The sequence below is a fragment of the Lingula anatina genome, chromosome 2 (genome assembly GCF_051362555.1).
Source record: "Lingula anatina isolate TDL-2025a chromosome 2, LinAna3.0, whole genome shotgun sequence".
Taxonomy (NCBI): Eukaryota; Metazoa; Brachiopoda; class Lingulata; order Lingulida; family Lingulidae; genus Lingula; species Lingula anatina.
Genome location: NC_141768.1, coordinates 34,980,698 through 34,999,164, shown reverse-complemented (window position 1 = coordinate 34,999,164; position 18,467 = coordinate 34,980,698). Strand labels below are relative to the sequence as shown.

Below are 18,467 nucleotides of genomic sequence, written 5' to 3'. Positions count from 1 at the left end.
ATATTTTGAATGTGAAGGGGAGTTCGGTGGCAAGAAAGTTTGTGATTACAAGATCTTTAAGTAAATTATCTGACACTGTGAACTGTGACTGGAAGATAATGATTTGACACACTTTTTTGCATTAGAAGGCATGAACGGCTGATTTGTTATGTACCAACTGAAGAAAAACTTGGTGTCTGTGTGTTGGAGAAGTAAGATGTGCATAAGAAATGAAATATGCAAATAAATTATGAAGGCAAGCTTTGTGCTTGAGACATCTGCATTTCTTATTTGTGAAATTTCTCGTACAGCAAGTGACTAATTATAAAGGTTAAAGGACAAAGTGATGCAGAATGTTCTATGAATCCCATTCTGAGTGGGTTTACCTGCAGGTCATAGTGGTAAATTTTATCTTCTAATATTTTGCAAATCGAGGCCATTTCTATGGCAAGTTCTATCAGGGGCCTCGAGTTCGATCTTGCAATTTCCACTGTTTGCTGAATCTTGTCATAACCAAAGTACAAAAAATAATTTTAAAAATATGTAAATAAAATCAAATAAAAAATAGTCATTTGAAGTATTTTAATAGAGAGAAAAAATGAGAAGACCAATTCCAGTTGAATTAAATGAAAAGGCTTAGTAATGTTTGTGTGCTGGCCTTTCAACATGAAAGAAAAATGGTGGAAATCTAATAAAAATTTCCAACTTCAAAGATGACCTAAAATTTGAAAAAAATTATATCTGCAAAGGGAAAAAGTTGAGCACTTTATTTTAATTCCATTTCCAAAGTAAAATTTGAATCACAGATGTTCTTGGTATTCTTGTTTAACAAACATATTGCTCAATCATGCAATGAAATCTTTGGAGTGCAATAAACATCTAAAATTACCAGGTTCTGGTAATGAAATGGTTCACTGTCTTTACACTTTGAAACGTACATGTTGAGATACAAACATTCACAAAAAATTAAATGGGACTTTAAAATAGTGTTGCTGGGAAAACAATACAATATGGTTAACAGTGGGTTCTTGTTTAAAAAGTAAATGATTGTGCATTTCAGCCTATAAAAATATTGCTAAGCGTGTATTACATAATTATGTTATGAGTTGAAAGCACTTAACCTTACCCAACTGTATGGATAAAAGGTATAAAAATAGACTATAATTTGACTGATGTCTAAATGTCAAAATCATTTTACCTAAATATAACAGTCAAGGAAAAAATCTTACCAATCAACAGACAACATTATAACCCTGAATTGTATCTGTAAATGATTAACAAACCCTTAATTTGGACCATTTAAACAAGGCAGCAAAGCTGTCAAATGTACAGACAAAAAACAGGAAATAACTATGCACAAAATAGGCTACTGTCAATTCTGATGCAAAAGTACATTCCTTAAAATGTGTTTACAGTGTTGCATATATGCTGAAAAGTGAAAAAACAGCATAACTTCTACAATAATGGCCCGATCATGCTGATTTTCGAACTTGACCTGCGTTTTATGAATATTCATCAGGTGTAAATATTAAGCCAAAAAGTAAAACTGCCCTCCACTTATCGTGTTTACAATGAAAGTGCACAGCGTCGGCGACAGCGACAGTGACGGCGACTACAGACACAGGTGATGGCAATATGTACAGACACATCTGTACATATTTACTGTACTGTTTGAGAACAGTAAGTGACATGGTTTCTCTTAAATGGTCATCATGGGAGCAGTGCCCAAAATAGGTTTTTTTCAAATTTTGATGCAACATTACATAATGTTTAACAGCATAATGACCATCAATTTTAATAATTAAATATAAGTATCATGGATATTCAGAAAATGTGACTAGCAAAGGTCTTCAGGCCCATGGAACTTCAAAGTCACAACTTGAAAATGCCAAAATGTAAACAAGACAGCACTGTTCTGAAATGTTTTTTTTTTTTCATTTTTAACAATTTTTTTTTAACATAAAACAAAATTAACAGGTTACTGCCATTTTTATACGATCAACTGAGAAAATTGATGAGATGGGAAAAATATCAATAGAATAGTGTTTAATGTCCAATTTCCTCCATTCTAAGATTCTGAACATAGTGAATGATTGAATCTGACAAACTGCAATGATATGAGTTTATTTCCATTTTTGACACTTTATAACACAATACACGATAACAAGTTTACCATCATTTTTACATAATCAACTAACAATGTTGTAAAGATGCAGGAAATGTCAAACAAACACTTTTACATGTCTTATTAGTTAAATAATGAAACTGTTAACATGCCTAAGAATTGAATCTGAGGAAATGTGAAACAAGACAGCTCTGTTCTGACATGGGTTTATTTCCATTTTTAACACTTTTTAACATAAAACAAAATAAACAGTTTACTGCAATTTTTATATGATCAACTAAGAAAATTGATGAGATGGGAAAAATATCAATAGAATAGTGTTTAATGTCCAATTTCCTCCATTCTGAGATTCTGAACATAGTGAATGATTGAATCTGACAAACTGCAATGATATGAGTTTATTTCCATTTTTGACACTTTATTACACAATACACGCTAACAAGTTTACCATCATTTTTACATAATCAACTAACAATATTGTAAAGATGCAGGAAATGTCAAACAAACACTTTTACGTATCTTATTAGTTCAGTAATGAGACTGTTAACATTGCCTAAGAGTTGAATCTGAGGCAATGTGAAAAAACAGTTTAACTTCTAAAATAATGCCCCGATTATGCTGATTTTCGAACTCAACCTGCATTTTAGTAAGATTGACCACTCCTGTGAGTTTAATGACAATTGGCCCATCTGTTTTTCTTATATTGTGTTTACGGTGTTGCATAAATGCTGAAAAATGAAAAAACAGCATAACTACTAAAATAGTGGCCCGATCATGCCGATTTTCGAACTTGACCTGCGTTTTAGTAAGATTGATTACTTCTGTGAGTTTCATGACAACAGGCCTAACGGTTTTCCTTAAAATGTGTTTACAGGGATGCATATATGCTGAAAAGTGAAAAAACAGCATAACTTATACAATAATGGCCCGATCATGCTGATTTTCGAACTTGACCTGCGTTTTATGAATATTCATCAGCTCTGTAAATATAAAGCCAAAAAGTAAAACTGCCCTCCACTTATCGTGTTTACAAGGAAAGTGCACGGCGACGGCATCGGCATCGGCGACGGCGACAGCGACGGCGACGACAGACGCAGGTGATGGCAATATGTACAGACACATCTGTGTCTGTACATAAAAATATTGCTTTTCTGCACACAAGATGTGTGTTGGGTAGATAAAATACACTCCTCTTTAAATTTCAAGTTCTCAAAAATAATTCTCTATAGTACAACAAAATCCGCACCCAGTACCTTACATGGTATTACCTCTGGGAGATGATACTGAAATATCCAAATGACACTGAATACTAAAATGATAGTCTAAATAATAAGCACTGCCATTATCCAGCAGTTTGAAGTCTCCCTGGTGATGGTTTAACATTTTTAATAATGCTTAATTCCCTCCATCTTCAATAGGATGGGTCAACATTAACTACTATCAAGACCACATAATATGAATTTCACCAAATGGTGTCTGACTTCATAAAAGAATGTAAAAGAGATTAGCAAAACAGTTTGTAATGAAAAGTCTACCTGGTAGAAGCCAAGACATAAATAGAAGATGTGTAAAAGCATTATGCTAGTGTGAAGGAGATCAATTAATCAGATATTTTAAGAATTTGAAGGTGAAACCTCTCAATGATTCTTTCCAACATTGCACTTATCGACTATTATTTTTGATTACTACACAGATGTTACTAAGGCTTTTGAGTGAAAGTTTTTAAGCACCAGAGGCAACACTGATGTAGTACAAAGTGAAATTTCATAGAATTATAAAGGAGAATTCTTCAGTGGTTTAAAGTAGTAATATTTCAATCCACCCTATATATTTTGAACTGACTTTGGACTTTGCCCTCTAAATCTGCACTGCAAGCCCTGCTGAAGAAACATTATCCCCACCTCCAGCAGTTTGAAACACTTGGGTGCAGACAAGAACCGGGGCAACACAAAACTCGTAGTTGCCCTCTTTCCAGCATGACACTGGCCGATTATTCTCAAATGAAATCCTTCTGCTTCCATGTGCCTGACTAGCAGCAAAAGATTCATCAATAATTAACCTTGCTTTTTCCAAATGAATAAAGTTGGACCCGCAGACATGGCGATTTGCTGTTAACGAGGCCTTAGCAGCAGCAGACATGGTGTTCTTCCATGGCGAGCCAGAGGTGGTTATAATTGCTTGGTAAGCCAAGGTGTGGACATGGAGTCTTGTCAGTTTTCTCCTATTATTTTTTTCTGATGTTTGACTGAGAATTTTATACACGGCTCTCATCTGATCAAGCACATGAGCAATCCTGGGATAGGCATCTGATATCAATGTCGCAGTACCATTCATTAAAGCACTTAATAAATTGGGCAGTTCCTGCTCATTCATCCCCAGTGAGTCTGAGTATGGGATAACATGCTCTACCAAATCTTGCAAAAGTGCTTCTTCACTGAATGAGGCCATTTCAAAATGAATCATGGTATTCTTAGAAGTCGAAGCTAAAACTTCTCCAAGTTTTTGTAGGCGTTCTTTGCGGACACCTGAAAAGAAAAAGATGTGTCTCACATTCTTGGAAAAATTCGATATAAGAACCAAAACATATTTTACATCTACCACACTAAATATCCCTAGCATCAAATCTGTTGCTTTTAGGACACCCTTAAAATCTGTAAAGTGCTGTACTAAATGACCAGATATGCTAAATAAATTTGTATTTAACCCATGTAATATAGTGACAGGTGTAAGTATGCCATTTTACTTTATAACTTTAATAAAAATGACCACAAAAAATTAAATCACTCCTCTTATCCAAAAGCTATGTACATAGGTGTTAATTCTTAAATAGTTTTGTTAATTGTTATGCAAATGCTGTTTTGTGTGTGCTTCCAACCTCTTATTTAGTCATCTACCTGGCTTGAAAGGAAAACTATCCATCATTTGTAGACCTCCCACAACGAGTAGTTGGGGAGAGAAAGAAGCTGCTGCTTGGCTGAACAGTTCAAGGGAGTCAATGTATGGATTAAACTGGTCACTGTGAATAAAAAATCTAAAGAAAAAAATAAAAAGGTAAAAATTTATTATTGCTGCCTTAAATGCAAAATTCATATTCCATGCATTATCATCATATGACAAATCTCTGTAAATATGAGGGCATATTAAAAGTAATTGCAGTAACTTAAAGTCATAATAACTCTTCATTTTGGCCAAAAATTGGATTTTCCTGGAGTAAACGGCAATTTTCCCGTACTTACCAATGGTCAGCGACCCCATTCCTGCATTCAAAGTTAATCCAGGGTTTTTTTCCTAAACGTACGGTTTTTTGTTAAAATCTCTTAAGAGATTTTAACTGACGGAGCTCTCTCTGACATCGCATAGTCACTGTTGACCTACTTAAAACCGCGGGAAAAGCAGACAACAACAACACTATATAAGATTCATGAGATATATTCGTCTTTTTGTTAAAAATACATTAATATCCACAATGTGTGCCATTCTGGGCTTTTCGTTATCCGACGCACTATACAAAAACTCGCAACTTACGTCTGCGTCCGCATTAATGCATTTGGCGCCATATGTTATTTTGGTCTCGAATGAACGCGAGAATCCGCGTGACACCATAATGTCATTAGCAACGAATGCCTTGATGAAAGCATCGAAAGCCCGATTGACAAGCACAGATTTTAGTTTTACTGCAATAACAGCCGTTTTAGTGGTAAAATACAATAGAATATATTTCCATGCGTTGTTTACAATGTATTTCATGCGGAATTTTGAATCTCAAAGGAAGAGTTATTATTGCTTTAATTACACAAGAAATATAAACTTTGTGGGGAGAAAATATTTGAAAAATTAAATGCCTTCCATTCGTTTTATGTGAATTTTTCAACACACCTGTTTGCCCTAGGAGATTTGAAGTTACCCCAAGATGTCCCTGTAGCATATTCTAAGGCTATGTGGATGTCCTCATCATCTATTGTATCTCCAGCAACTAAAAAGCAAAAAAAATAGCATGCCAATTCTATTTCATTCGAAAAAGGATCCATCCTGCAAGCATGGACCTGATTATATAAAAAAAACTGTTAAGTATGTATAATGTTGAAAAAATTACACAACAAACTTATGCTACAACTGTAGATAAAAACGAAAATTATGAAGCAGATATTCTGAAAAAAAAAAAACACACACACACACACACTAAATTGCACTTGAGGTCTGTTTGCTGAGAACTGACTTTTAATATTTGATCCCAATAGGCCAGCAAGATGGGGAGAAACTTTGGCTCCAAGCATCACTTCACATCCCTCTCTAGCAAACCTCTGGGCCATCACAGGAGCATTTCCACCAACTGCCCACCTAGTGAAGGAATGCCGCCTTGCCTCATTTACAATGGATTCAAATAGAGTCCTGTTTTCAATATATCTCCTGGAGTTAAAAAAAAAAGAATACGGTAATGAATATATTTCATCTTACTTAAATAAATTTAGAATCATACAAGCTTGTGAAGATGTTTATATTTGACAAAGAAAAATAAAATATACAGTTGTACATGTACATGGTACTTTCTTTTAAAAACCCCATATGGCATATGTTTTTGTAGTACTTTGTCAAAAAAGAATTAAGACTAACATATGCCCTTGCAAATGTAAAATATGAAAATTACAACTTTATGATCAAGCCAATTCAGTAATATGTCTGCATACGATGGTAACTTGATAAACTGTATTTTGGGCAGCTCTATTTATTTTGTAAACAATCAATGTGCTCCGTCCTTTTATGGTTACTTACTCTCCAGCAGCTCCGTGTCTAAAAAAGTACGAAAAAACTTTCCCTAGCTCATCTTGGTCCCTTATCACACTGTAATGCTCAGGTATATCTGGTGGAATGAAACCTAAGTTATGGAAAATATCAGTTGCATTAACAAATCCGTCCACACAGGCGCCAAATCCAACTGCAACTCTAGTACGTGTTTCAAAGCCAACTTTTTTCTCTGCGCGAAGCAATCCTCTCAACACAGAGTCTAAGCGATCGTTGAGGATTTTATCATTGTAGCTTCGGTGCAGATACGCTACTAATGCCACAAAAATTGAAAGGGAAACAACACCACCGGCCTTCGTCAACAACGACATCGCTCTTTGTCTTGGGGATAATCTTAAGAGACTAAGCCCACCCTAGACCCTGACTACGTTGTGCCTTGCTTTGTTGTGATTATTAATTTGGGTCAAGCATAGATACGGAGCAAATACCATTTGGAACAGGTGCTTGAATTTCCACTCTATTTCAATGTACATATTTTCTTTTAAATTGTTATGAAATAATTAATATAATTATCTTAATAAATATTTTGCTTTATTATACCTATATATTTTTATAAAGAAGGTAATTGGTCTTCAGTCCGTGGTGCGGCGCGAAGGATTGAATTTTGCCTTGTATTTGTCGTTCACCAAATGAAGTAAGTACAGCACTTTCAGCGTTAACAAGCAGATGCTGAATCTTCTTACACTACTGCTTTAAGAATCCACACAGCATCATATAGGTAATAGGGACTTGTTGCTTGCACATTAACTGTATAATTAAGAAGCACGCCACCGTTCCACCATGACCGCGTTAACCGAAGCCCTTTAGAATCAGATAGGGACAGATGATATCCCTTGCTAAATTGCACTTTTCCGATGTTCACCACCAAAACGACCTGTTTGAACGAGATGGAAGTTTCACGTAATACATTATAACGCCAAAATAAAAAAAAAACAAACACAATTTTTAAAGAGCAGAGACACTGATCAAAGTGAAAACTGAAAACCATGTTTTTTTTTTTGGGGGGGGGGGGTAGATATGTACTAGTAGATATCAAAAGCTTATTTATCTTTTGAGTTTAAAAAGTGGTCTATTTGATTTTATTTATATGTGTATTTTAATTTGTTTCTAGGTGTTTAATGGTACTTTCAAACTAAGCACACTGGATCTCCAGGATATGATTGGTGCCTACCAAGCCCAAGAATTTGAACCATATGGGAGGGGGCATGTGGCAGCTCATCCAGGGAAAGTACAGCTGCAGATTAAGAAGTCGTCAACACTGGAACATGGAATACCGCTAGTGAAAGCAATAAAGGATATTTCCTTACACGAAAACTCAAAAGTAAGCATGTGTGGTATTTATGTCTGAGATAACACACTTATTCCTAAATATGTCTGAGCAAAGTTTTATCAAAATGCTCGGCATGAAGCTTTTTTTACATGTATTGTACTATAACTGAAAAAATAATTACATTCTCGGCCTATTCAGTTTTGACACAAATGTAGTGCTGCAAAGGAAGCAGATCTTAACATGAAATGATGTTAGTCTTTATCTTTTGACATGTATTTTTGATTTTTCCTTGTCGTAGAAGGAGCACTGGCACAAGAGGAAAAATGTGACAAACAATTGTATTGAGGAACTCTACATCAAGGAAAGCACTGTCGTGTGGAGCAGGGGAGGGAATGAGGAAAGCAGAAAGGTTATTAAAACTGTCACTGTCGACTCAGCAGTACAGCAGGTAAATGATACCCTTTAGTTTTGGTTTAGGAGTTTTAACTTTTAGTTGACTAAGTTTAAGCTTCAAACTATTAGGAAAAGATGTAATTTGAAAAACATTTTTGATAAAAGATTGCAAATTACTCCTACAGGAGGATTCTTGAATCTGGAAAAAGGACGATTTTGTCATTTGGATATATGTTATGACGTGCAAATATTTAGAAATGGTTTGAACTACTTTACTGTACTTATTTTACTTATTTGTCTGTATAATTATTTTCAGGCCTTGTGGTGCACATTTACTTTACCTGACAGTCTGAGTGATGTGGAACAGAAAAGTAATACCTTAGATATGATAGGTTTGTATTTCAAATGTTACTCGATACATTTAGTTCATTTTAAAGTACTTATAACTTCTTAACATGTGCAATATATGCATTTTCTAAATGAAGAACCGTGTCATAAAAATTAAACTTTTCTTTTAAAATTAAAATTATAATTTGCACTGACAAATCTTTTCTTTTCAGTACTCATGTTCTGAAGGTTTTTGTGAGAGTTACAATGAAAAAGCAGTTTGTTTTTAATTGCAATTTTGCTGGAACAGAAATTATTTTGTAAGATGTTTTTATTTTGCCACTAGGTCACAAAGAACATGGTATATGTATTGTGGAGTCTGGGTGTGTGAATGTATTCACTGACGAGGGAAAAGATTACATTTCCACATTGCCATTCCAGGTAAAATGCCTTGTTATACTTATATTATAAATATTAATTGATAATGAACAAACTCCATAGATGAAAGTTTCCAGGATTATGCCTGATTTCAGGATTTTCAGTCTTCCTTTTTGATCATATTTTTCATATGGTCTTCAAGCAATGAGAAAATGCAAGCTATGTTTTCAGAATTTTCAATTTTTACAACTTTCATCCATGAAACTCAGGTATGAACAGAATTTTTTATCTATAGCTTGAAAATTAAAATGATACTTTACCAGTTAATAATTTCCCTAAGTCAGTCAGGAAATTGGGCTGGGATAGATGTGACAATCTATTGCTCCTCTGGTGTGCTCATCACAACTGATGTCTAGTTTCTATATATTGATGTTTGTGATAGGTATCTGGAGCCTGGGTTATAAAGAATGGATTGATGTTTGAGAGAACTGTGACACACAGAGAGATGGCAAATTCTAAAAGGTAATATATATGAACAATAATTTTTATAAATATCATTGGGATTGGTATTTTAATCAGTTTGAATAGTCTTGCAGTTGTCATATATGTTTTTTTTTATATATATATAAATGATCTTAAACATTTGCTTTTGAATAATGTATCCTAGATTAATACTAGTCTTGTAATCTACAAATTTTGTAAAAAAAAATTCATTTAGTTTGATTCTTTGGGGTATTTTCATGCATTTAAGTACAGATACATTGTTCTGTTTGTATGGTCTAGGGTGACCCCACTCCCTGTCCTCTTCACTATGCTCCACCCACTGGATGAGCTGGCACCTGTCATTAGCAAGTCTACAGGTGATACAGAGGGAATATAGCTCAGACAAATATATGTCATATTTTTGATTGAGTAGGGATATGATTTCATTGCCATATTTGATCTAATTTAATATTGTTTTGTTGGGATTAATTTATGCAAAAAATCCCCTTTACGCAACAAGAGTCATTTTTTTCTTCAATTCACTGGTGCTTATGAATATGTTGTGTTAATAAAGAAAAGCTAAAAGTTGGTTATATATATATATATTTTTTTTTAACTTAGATTTGCCAAAAAAAAAAAACCTTTGTGCTGTAACAGCTACAGTTTTAAATTACTGTATATGAATGATGAAACCTACAATTTTTAGGTCTCCTCTATCAGTGTACCCCAAACCTTCATAGTCCCATTCACAACAAGAAAGAAGGCAACAAAGAATATTGATTGTTCTAGATTTGGCCAAAGAAGGGCACTTTTATTATATAACCCCACTACCCTAATAATTTTAACAATTTTAACAATATAACACATTGTTGCCAGTATTGAATGTTATGGCCTTATGGATAAAAAATATATCAAATATTCAATAAGACTCATCATCCTAAAAATTATATATTTTCCTAGGTGGCATGAATGCATCAAAGGTCCAGTTTGTGACCAGCCACAGCCATCAGATAGTGTTCACCAGTGAGGACCCCTCACTTGCTGTGCTGTATGACACAGTACATGGGGTGCACTCTATATGGAAGATAAGAAGGGCAAAGTTAGAGGTAAGGGTAAATCAAGATTTATGATTTATTTTTATGACACTGAATTTGTTTAAGCCATGGGTTATTTCTAAGACTTAGAACTTTTGAATTAAGTCTATTTATCATCTGTGATTCATCCAGATCATCAAATTTTACTTGTCTTTGACATAATTTAGAAAAGTAAATGGGGTTATTTGTTCCCTTATTTTCATAGTCTATGATCTTCACAATTGTATCTGAGATGAAAAAAAATCGAAGCATACAAAGTAAAATTTTTTGCTTGCTATTAAATAATGAGCTGCCTGGCTATTGTTTAGGTGAGTTATATTTTAAGGCATCAGTACTATTATTACCCAGGAAGGGTTTTCAGCCTCTGGGATGGACTTGATGGGCAGTCTTCCTGTCCAGTCTGCTGCCACAACACCACTGCCAGGACATAGTCATTCCAGCAGCAGTAGTTCCCTGTCCAGAGTGACCTTCTCCAGCCTGTCACCATCTTCAAGCATGTCACCATTCAGAAATCACCCCAGCCGAGTCAACTCTCCTGCTTCACGCTCTATCAGTAGTCCATCTCTCACACAATCAGCATCACTCAAGTAAGCATTTTTTATAAACATTTGAATGGGTTTTCTAAGATGTTCTTTTATTGTTTCAGACAACTGCCTTTGCTAAAGGGCTTTTTATTTTTCTTTTTTTTTTTTTTTTTGTAGATGCATTGGCTACACTTTGTATGTGTGCTTCATGAAAGGACTAACCTGTAATTGTTGTCTTTACACTGTGATGTCTATATTGATATGTTAACTAGAGAATGCCCTCCAAACTAGTATCCAGAGGTAGAATTTCCTGCATACAAAGAATTTAGAGCACTGATGTGAAAAAAGAATTCATATTAACAAAACAATTTTTTTTAAAGAAATTCTAACTTAATTCCTAGCCCAAATCCAACACTACATCAAACGTGTCCCATTTCAGTCAAATGCAGTCCCCGTCTGTGGCATCAAACAGTCTCTATAGGTTCCAGACTCCATCTCCTGGAGTGCGGTCCCCAGCGTGTCTGTCTCGTACCCCAGTGACTCACAACACCACTCTCTGGAATGACACCTGTGCCGAGGCGGGGGAGCCCCTGACGCCTGATGTGTGTCTGGAACAAGTGTGGACGGATCTCGGCATCACTGGAGGGTAGGCACAGTGTTTGTGATTCTCTTGATAATGCTTGAATTGAGTGGAAATCGAATATTAAGAGGTTTACAAATTCAGACAATAACAGGCATATATAAAACTAATCGTTATGATGATTTTATTTTTTAACATATACTTAAAGGGATCAAAACAACTCTTCATTTTGGCAAGAGAAGTGCCATTAAATGGCAGTTTGGTTATAAAATGGAATTTATTATATTTCTTTGTGTTGTTTAAAATGTATTTATTGTGGAATTTTGAATCTCATGTGGAGAGTTAAATTTAGCAGTGCATGACATTGATTCCATTTTAATAGTGTTTTATATCATTTAGTCGCAGGCACAGTGGCCGTGCAAGTAAAGTCTTCATTACCACTGACTTGCGTGAACAGCAGTATTTGTGCTACTTAATACCAACAGAAAAACAACTTAGGTAAGAAATCTGTTATCAAAAGTCTTCCCAGTTTACCCTTAATATATATATGAAGTGAAATAATAAACAGGCACTTTTAGGCAGGCTCGCATGAGGGACAGACAAAAATTTCTGCAGCAGTTAAAAAGAAGTATAAATAATTGTTTAAATTCTGTTTTTACTTTCAGGTGTTTGAAATTTGAAGAGAGCAATGACAGAAGTCAGTTGATATTTGGAACAGCGCTGACCATTCCTGCCAGAGATGCTGGGCCATTGGAGGTAGGCTTCCAAAAAAAAAGTCTTCATTTTGCAAATTTAGTGTTTTGCACTTTAAGATATGATGTTGATGATAGAAATGAACTTATTTTTATGTATGTGATATAAAGACATTTGTAATACTCCAGAATGTTTTTTTTTTTTGGTTCACTTGTTAAAGTAAAGAGTTTGGCCTTTTGATATTGAATAGTCCTTTAAAGAAAACATGGTGTTTGGATCATTTTAATTGCCACACAATAACCACAATCCATAAATATTTCAGACATTAAACATGATGGTGGTCCTGGACCCTGGCAGCAACCTAGTGCTGTATACAGGCACCACACAAGTGAACAGTATCCATGTTCCAGGCATTCCTTTGGCCACGCCTTCCACTTCCTTGTCCTATCCCCCTGTACCAGACAGCCCGGCGCGGGGACCTTTTTCCTCCAGTAGACCTCCCAGTGCCATGGACACAGGATTTGAGGAGGAGGTATTACACACTAATTGAAGAAGTCACTGTTTAAAGACACTGAAAGCTTTTTTAAAGACACTGAAGGGGCTTAACAGAAAAATATATTGATATATACATAAGTTGAAATTGAATTTTACATTTTGAAGCCAATGGTATTATGGAAATTTGTGATTGTAAGGTGTAAGATTGGAGAATGAAAAAGATGCAAGGATAAAAATATGGATAAAAGTTTAATTTATTGTTTATTAGTCTGCAAGGGTTTATTATTATTTGCAGCATTTCATTTTCACTAATATGAGTGCCCCACATAAAATGTTAGATTGAAGTGGATATTTATCAACTTGTCATACTTTTTTCATTAATATTTAAAGGTAAATCTGCTATCACCAGTGCCAACTGAGTTCAATGAATCGAGTCAGCTTCTAGATGGTTCCTTGGCTGAAGAGTTGTCTTCCTGGCAGTTCCCTAGTATTATAGCAGGGATAAAGGATCCTGTAGAGAATCAGTTCACTGTGGTATGAGGGCCATTTTGGTGGATAATTTCTTATTGAATAATAGGCTTCCAGACTCCTGTGAAGCAAATTTTGTTTTTTAAACAGGTTGACTATTGTAAGATTTATATTTTTTAGAGTTAAATATGATCTAAATCTTGCTTTAAGGGTAATAGAATCAACACTTGTTATCAGTTATCTGATGAAATATTGGATATGAAGTTGGAGAAGTTATTTAACAATTATATTGTCTTTGACAGGAACTTGCTAATGGCCAGCTATTTCATACTGGACTACCAGAACTTGCTGAATCCCCTTTAGGTAAATAGGTCTTTCTCTGTAAGTCCCTAACATGTATAAGTTTTAGTCGAGTCTTTAACCTATTAAGGTTGTGACTTTTTGGGAATTTTATTCCTTTATATTGTAAAATATAAATAATATTTGACTAACTTGATAGCAGATTAAAATATTGTCTTATATGATTAGCAAGGAATGGGATACATCACTTACTCTGATTTCTGAAAGTTGACCATTACTTTTATACAGTGAGGCTGTGTCTGAAAGCAGTTAGTCAGGTTCTGCCCCGAGATGTGGGCATACAGGTGCTGGTCAAGTGGTATGCAGTCCGTAATGCAGCTGGTATAGTCTCTAGTCAATCAGAGTGGACAAAGTTTGTCAAGTGCATGTTTAATCTGATGGGATACGATGCAGGAAAGTTGGCTCTTACAAAGAAGGTGATATAATGTTGGCGATAGGATATGTTCCATGTTTTGTAAATGAGTATTCATCTGGTGTTAGTTCACATAATTTACCTTCAGATATTTGGTAATTGTATGTCTTTTTTTATCACAAAACTTTGCACAGTGAATGTTTAAGCTGTCTAATTCATTTGCCTCAGTAGCTATTTGTTTGTCTCTTTTCATCTCTGTAACAGTACAATATGGACAGCAGTGCATCTCCTGTGATGACTACAAAGAAAGCAAGAACATCAGACCATGGCACTGAAGAGGTGAGCACAATAAAGAAAATAACGAAGCGATTGCTATGTCTTGAAAAGAGTTAAGTGCTGTTCGGTTAATAATTGGTATCAAAAAAATTATCAGTTTCAGTGAATCATTCCATTCCTAACCATCATTTTTTATGGAAATGATACTTTTTTCAGGATTGGCAATACCTGCTGTCCTCTGATCACCACAAGCTCAGTCAGAATACCCACAGTTACAGCCTGGGAGTAGAACCAATTCCCTTACAGTCCCCATCCCTTTCCTGTCACACAGTGGGCACAGCAGATGTGCAAGCTTTGCTCTTCTCACACATACCTGCAGTCATGTTTGCTTTACATTTGGCATATGAGGTATGAATAACAAAAGCAGTGGAAACAAATATTCAAGTACAATACAATGTGCAATATGATGGTGTACCATGGAATGTTTTTTCATTGGTATTATATGACATTATATATATATTTCACTATATGACCTTGTTTTGGTGAATTCTAACACTGCATCTCCCCTTTTTGTCTTTTGCTGGTTCACAATACCTTTCATAATTGGATGCATTTATGAGATTTGTGTATATTAATTAGGTTATTGAATTGTTTGATGGTAAGTGACTCGTAGTCACTGTATCAACTTTTGACAAGATTATTTATTCATTCTTTGTAGAATGCCAAACTCAACAGACTACTTTCTGAGGAGCTGAAGTCAATAGCAACAGTGCTACACCAGCTCTCAAGGTAATAATAATGAGTACAGTTTTAGCGGCTGGTTTTTATCATTGCACAGTATTTTACTTTATGTAGAATGCTTTTGTGAAAATTTATTTTGTTCTTGTATAATTTTGTTGGTAAGCATACCATTTTGTGTTATTTTTAATGGAAGAAGTCACCAAAATTGTAATTTGATATTATAAATCTATATTTATAAATGGAATTTTTCTGTTTCCAGAGATCTAAAGTGTGAGGCTTACATTGATCATTACTGCAGAGATTTCCCACATCTTTTTAATGTGTTGCAAGAAAGAAGCCAATTTTCTTCTGGTGAGTCAAGTTGTATTTTTTATTTATTTATTTATTTATTTTGTCAAAAAGAAAAGTAAATTTATCCCTTCTAAAAATGGACAAATATGGAAAGGTTGGTTATCTTTGACAGACATTTTTCATAGTGTACACTTTGATATTAATGCAAGTTTACTAATGTAGCAAGATGTTTTTTTTTTAAAACTAACTGCTCTAGTCTGTTTTAAAATCCATCTTTTATGTGAATCAGTTGGTGTAACTGTCTTATTGTTTTCTTTTCAGAAAATCTTCAAAAAATGCACAGGCCCCATTTTTTCAGTGTGAACCCTCCCAGCATCTACAGATGGCTGTACCAAGTGCTGAAGGGAGCAGAACCTGATGTGTTCCCTTACCTTCCAAATGTGACATTATCAGTCAGAAATATCGTCATAGTAAGTGTGATCATTGAAGCATGTTGACAGTCACGTTGTAAGTTTTCACTGTGGTCATCAACACATTTTGACTTTTAGAATTGTAATTTGCGAATTTAAAGTATTTGATTATTTCTGGCGAATGAACCCAGGTTTGTGTTCTTCATCCATGCAGTATTACGACCATCAAACCTCCATTTTTCAGTTATTTACAGTCTTGTGTAGCAACAGTGGACGAGAACCAGACAAAGAAAAATATTTAAAGAAAATCGCAGCAGCAGGTGAGAATTTTTGCTGTATGAATAAACTCAGAATAATGTGACTTGATATTATTTGTCCTGATTCTTTAATAGCAAGATGTTACTCTAAATCTCTTGAAACTTAATTTGAAGATATTTAGAATAATGATAAGCATCAATATATCTTATTCCAGAAAATCAATAAGGACAGGAATTAGAAATCACCACAGTCAAAATGGTTTCAAAATGGTTTCAATTGCACTAAATATTTTGTTACATTAATGTACATTATAATATGGTATGATTCCATTTTAGGTCACAGACCAACATCAACTAATGTCTCACTGTCCAAAAGTTTTGCTGGATCATCTCAAGCCTCCATTTCTACAAATATTTTGCAGCTGATGACTGAACTAGGTTAGTAAGGCTTTTGTAACTTGGTTTAAATGGTCAAAATTTAAAAATGAAAATTTAAAAAATCTACTTTTTCTATTTATAGCCTTTTCTTTAGGGGAATAAGCCTTTACTTTAGGGGAATATGGGTTTACTGTGGATTGCCTGGTAAAAAAAATGAGTGTTTGCATGTTGAATATAGCCAAAGAAATGCTGAGGATGCTCCATCTGTTTCAGGAATAACCTTTGAGTCAATAGAAAACCTGCCACTGGGGGTGGCATTGCCTTTGAGAGAAGCGATCTACCATGGTAGAGAAACACCACCTTCTACATTACCAGAGGAAGCTTATCAGTTAATAGGTAAGGGTTAAATGTAGTAAGTTTAGGGGTGTTGGATTTTCATTTAATTGGATTTTTATGATGTAATTATCTTTTTATTATATTGAAGCAAATAAGGCCAATATGTATTTAGGAGCATTTCCTCTTCACTATTATCTTAATGGTATTTTAGCTGTTATTAACATGTTCATAATATCAGTTTTGCATTTAATATGCTCATTTTTTTAACAGTCAGTACCTGAAATTGATGTGGGGTGTATGGCCCAAGATATAATATTCTAAAGATGTTTTAGCAAGTCTGTTTCTCTAATCTCTCTCACTATCTATATCTCCTGTAACCTGTTCTAGGAAGGGAAGATTTAGCCAAGCAAGTCCACTGTGAGCACACTCCTTACACAGCTCCTCCAGGCAGCCATGAGACCTCTGCCAAAAATGTCAGAGAAGATGAGGATGGGATGAATAATCTAGACAAGGAGGTACTGCAAATTTTCAATATAGTTTTTCTGTTCATGAAAGAGATATTCTGAAACGAGGATGTGTGTCTATATTATGAATTTTTATGTTATCAAATTATTATAGGGAATACTTCTATTGGATGAATATCTAAACAAGTAGGTGCTCAAAATTTCTAATCGCAGAATTTTTTCTTCTTTTTCTGACATGCCACATTTTAATTCTTTATGATATGAATTATCTAGTCAAAATGTAGGCTTTATTCAGCAGATTAATATTTTGACCTTGTGAACTTGTGTATTACATCCTGATAGAACTTATAAACACTAATTTAAAATAGCTGATCTCAAACTGCTTTCACATACTAGCTGCTCAGGCTGCGGTTCAATGAAGATCACAGAATTCAGGAAGTTCGCAAGTTGCTACGATCTTCTAAACCTGTCAAAATCATGCTTACTCAAAAGCCTGAAGTTAGCGACCATGATTTCATAGAAGAGCAGAGCAGGCATCTGTACTCTATCTGCATCAGAACAATGGCTCTCCCATTGGGAAGGTGAATAGTGCAGTGAAACTTGAGAATTTTTGTTTAAATATTCATAGTGTGCTTAGAGAGGTTTGATATGAACTTCGAGATAAATTGATTGCCCAGAAGTGTCTATTATATATTTTTGGAAATTTGAAATTAGTTCACTATATAAAATGCTACTAAATAAAACCAAAACTAGATGGTTTTGGCTGTTTTTCCATCTGTACATTTTATGATAATTGTATGATGAACTTTTACTTTTTGAGAAAAATGTTATCGATGCTGAATTCTTATTTCAGGGGTATGTTTACATTAAGTACTTACCACCCTGTTGTCACAGAAACACTGCCCATTCCCAAACTTTGTCTCACTGGACGTGTGCCACCAAGGTATAATAAGTATAAAAATGTTTTGATTAAAATTTTTTCTTTTGGTATAT

General features: G+C 34.6%; 2 protein-coding genes across 3 annotated transcripts in view; one reads left to right on the top strand and one right to left on the bottom strand.

Annotated features, from left to right (window-relative positions):
* Window positions 1-731: 731 nt before the first annotated feature.
* Window positions 732-7,303, bottom strand: LOC106163014 (ADP-dependent glucokinase-like). The gene is made up of 5 exons (XM_013540479.2): window positions 6,875-7,303; window positions 6,321-6,511; window positions 5,981-6,077; window positions 4,999-5,135; window positions 732-4,629 (listed from the first exon to the last, which is right to left on the bottom strand). Exons 1-5 carry the CDS (start codon window positions 7,213-7,215, stop codon window positions 3,962-3,964), a joined length of 1,434 nt encoding a protein of 477 aa, XP_013395933.2. The 5' UTR covers window positions 7,216-7,303; the 3' UTR covers window positions 732-3,961.
* A 157-nt stretch (window positions 7,304-7,460) lies between these two features.
* The window catches only part of LOC106163017 (anaphase-promoting complex subunit 1), a 33,686-nt gene continuing 22,679 nt past the window's right edge, over window positions 7,461-18,467 (top strand). The window contains exons 1-27 of one of the 2 annotated variants that reach the window (XM_013540483.2): window positions 7,461-7,538; window positions 8,016-8,225; window positions 8,473-8,622; window positions 8,884-8,959; window positions 9,241-9,335; window positions 9,715-9,794; window positions 10,056-10,132; window positions 10,716-10,861; window positions 11,198-11,436; window positions 11,813-12,019; window positions 12,353-12,451; window positions 12,619-12,709; window positions 12,969-13,178; window positions 13,532-13,675; window positions 13,912-13,972; window positions 14,198-14,385; window positions 14,586-14,660; window positions 14,814-15,005; window positions 15,316-15,386; window positions 15,598-15,689; window positions 15,951-16,099; window positions 16,284-16,359; window positions 16,633-16,734; window positions 16,948-17,070; window positions 17,398-17,525; window positions 17,871-18,055; window positions 18,328-18,417. In XM_013540483.2, coding sequence (XP_013395937.2) covers window positions 8,061-8,225; window positions 8,473-8,622; window positions 8,884-8,959; window positions 9,241-9,335; window positions 9,715-9,794; window positions 10,056-10,132; window positions 10,716-10,861; window positions 11,198-11,436; window positions 11,813-12,019; window positions 12,353-12,451; window positions 12,619-12,709; window positions 12,969-13,178; window positions 13,532-13,675; window positions 13,912-13,972; window positions 14,198-14,385; window positions 14,586-14,660; window positions 14,814-15,005; window positions 15,316-15,386; window positions 15,598-15,689; window positions 15,951-16,099; window positions 16,284-16,359; window positions 16,633-16,734; window positions 16,948-17,070; window positions 17,398-17,525; window positions 17,871-18,055; window positions 18,328-18,417 — 3,311 coding nt within the window. In that variant the 5' untranslated portion in view covers window positions 7,461-7,538; window positions 8,016-8,060. Of the gene's footprint in view, window positions 7,623-8,015; window positions 8,226-8,472; window positions 8,623-8,883; window positions 8,960-9,240; window positions 9,336-9,714; window positions 9,795-10,055; window positions 10,133-10,715; window positions 10,862-11,197; window positions 11,437-11,812; window positions 12,020-12,352; window positions 12,452-12,618; window positions 12,710-12,968; window positions 13,179-13,531; window positions 13,676-13,911; window positions 13,973-14,197; window positions 14,386-14,585; window positions 14,661-14,813; window positions 15,006-15,315; window positions 15,387-15,597; window positions 15,690-15,950; window positions 16,100-16,283; window positions 16,360-16,632; window positions 16,735-16,947; window positions 17,071-17,397; window positions 17,526-17,870; window positions 18,056-18,327; window positions 18,418-18,467 lie in introns of both variants that reach the window. The other variant, XM_087005137.1, reaches the window with a different exon arrangement.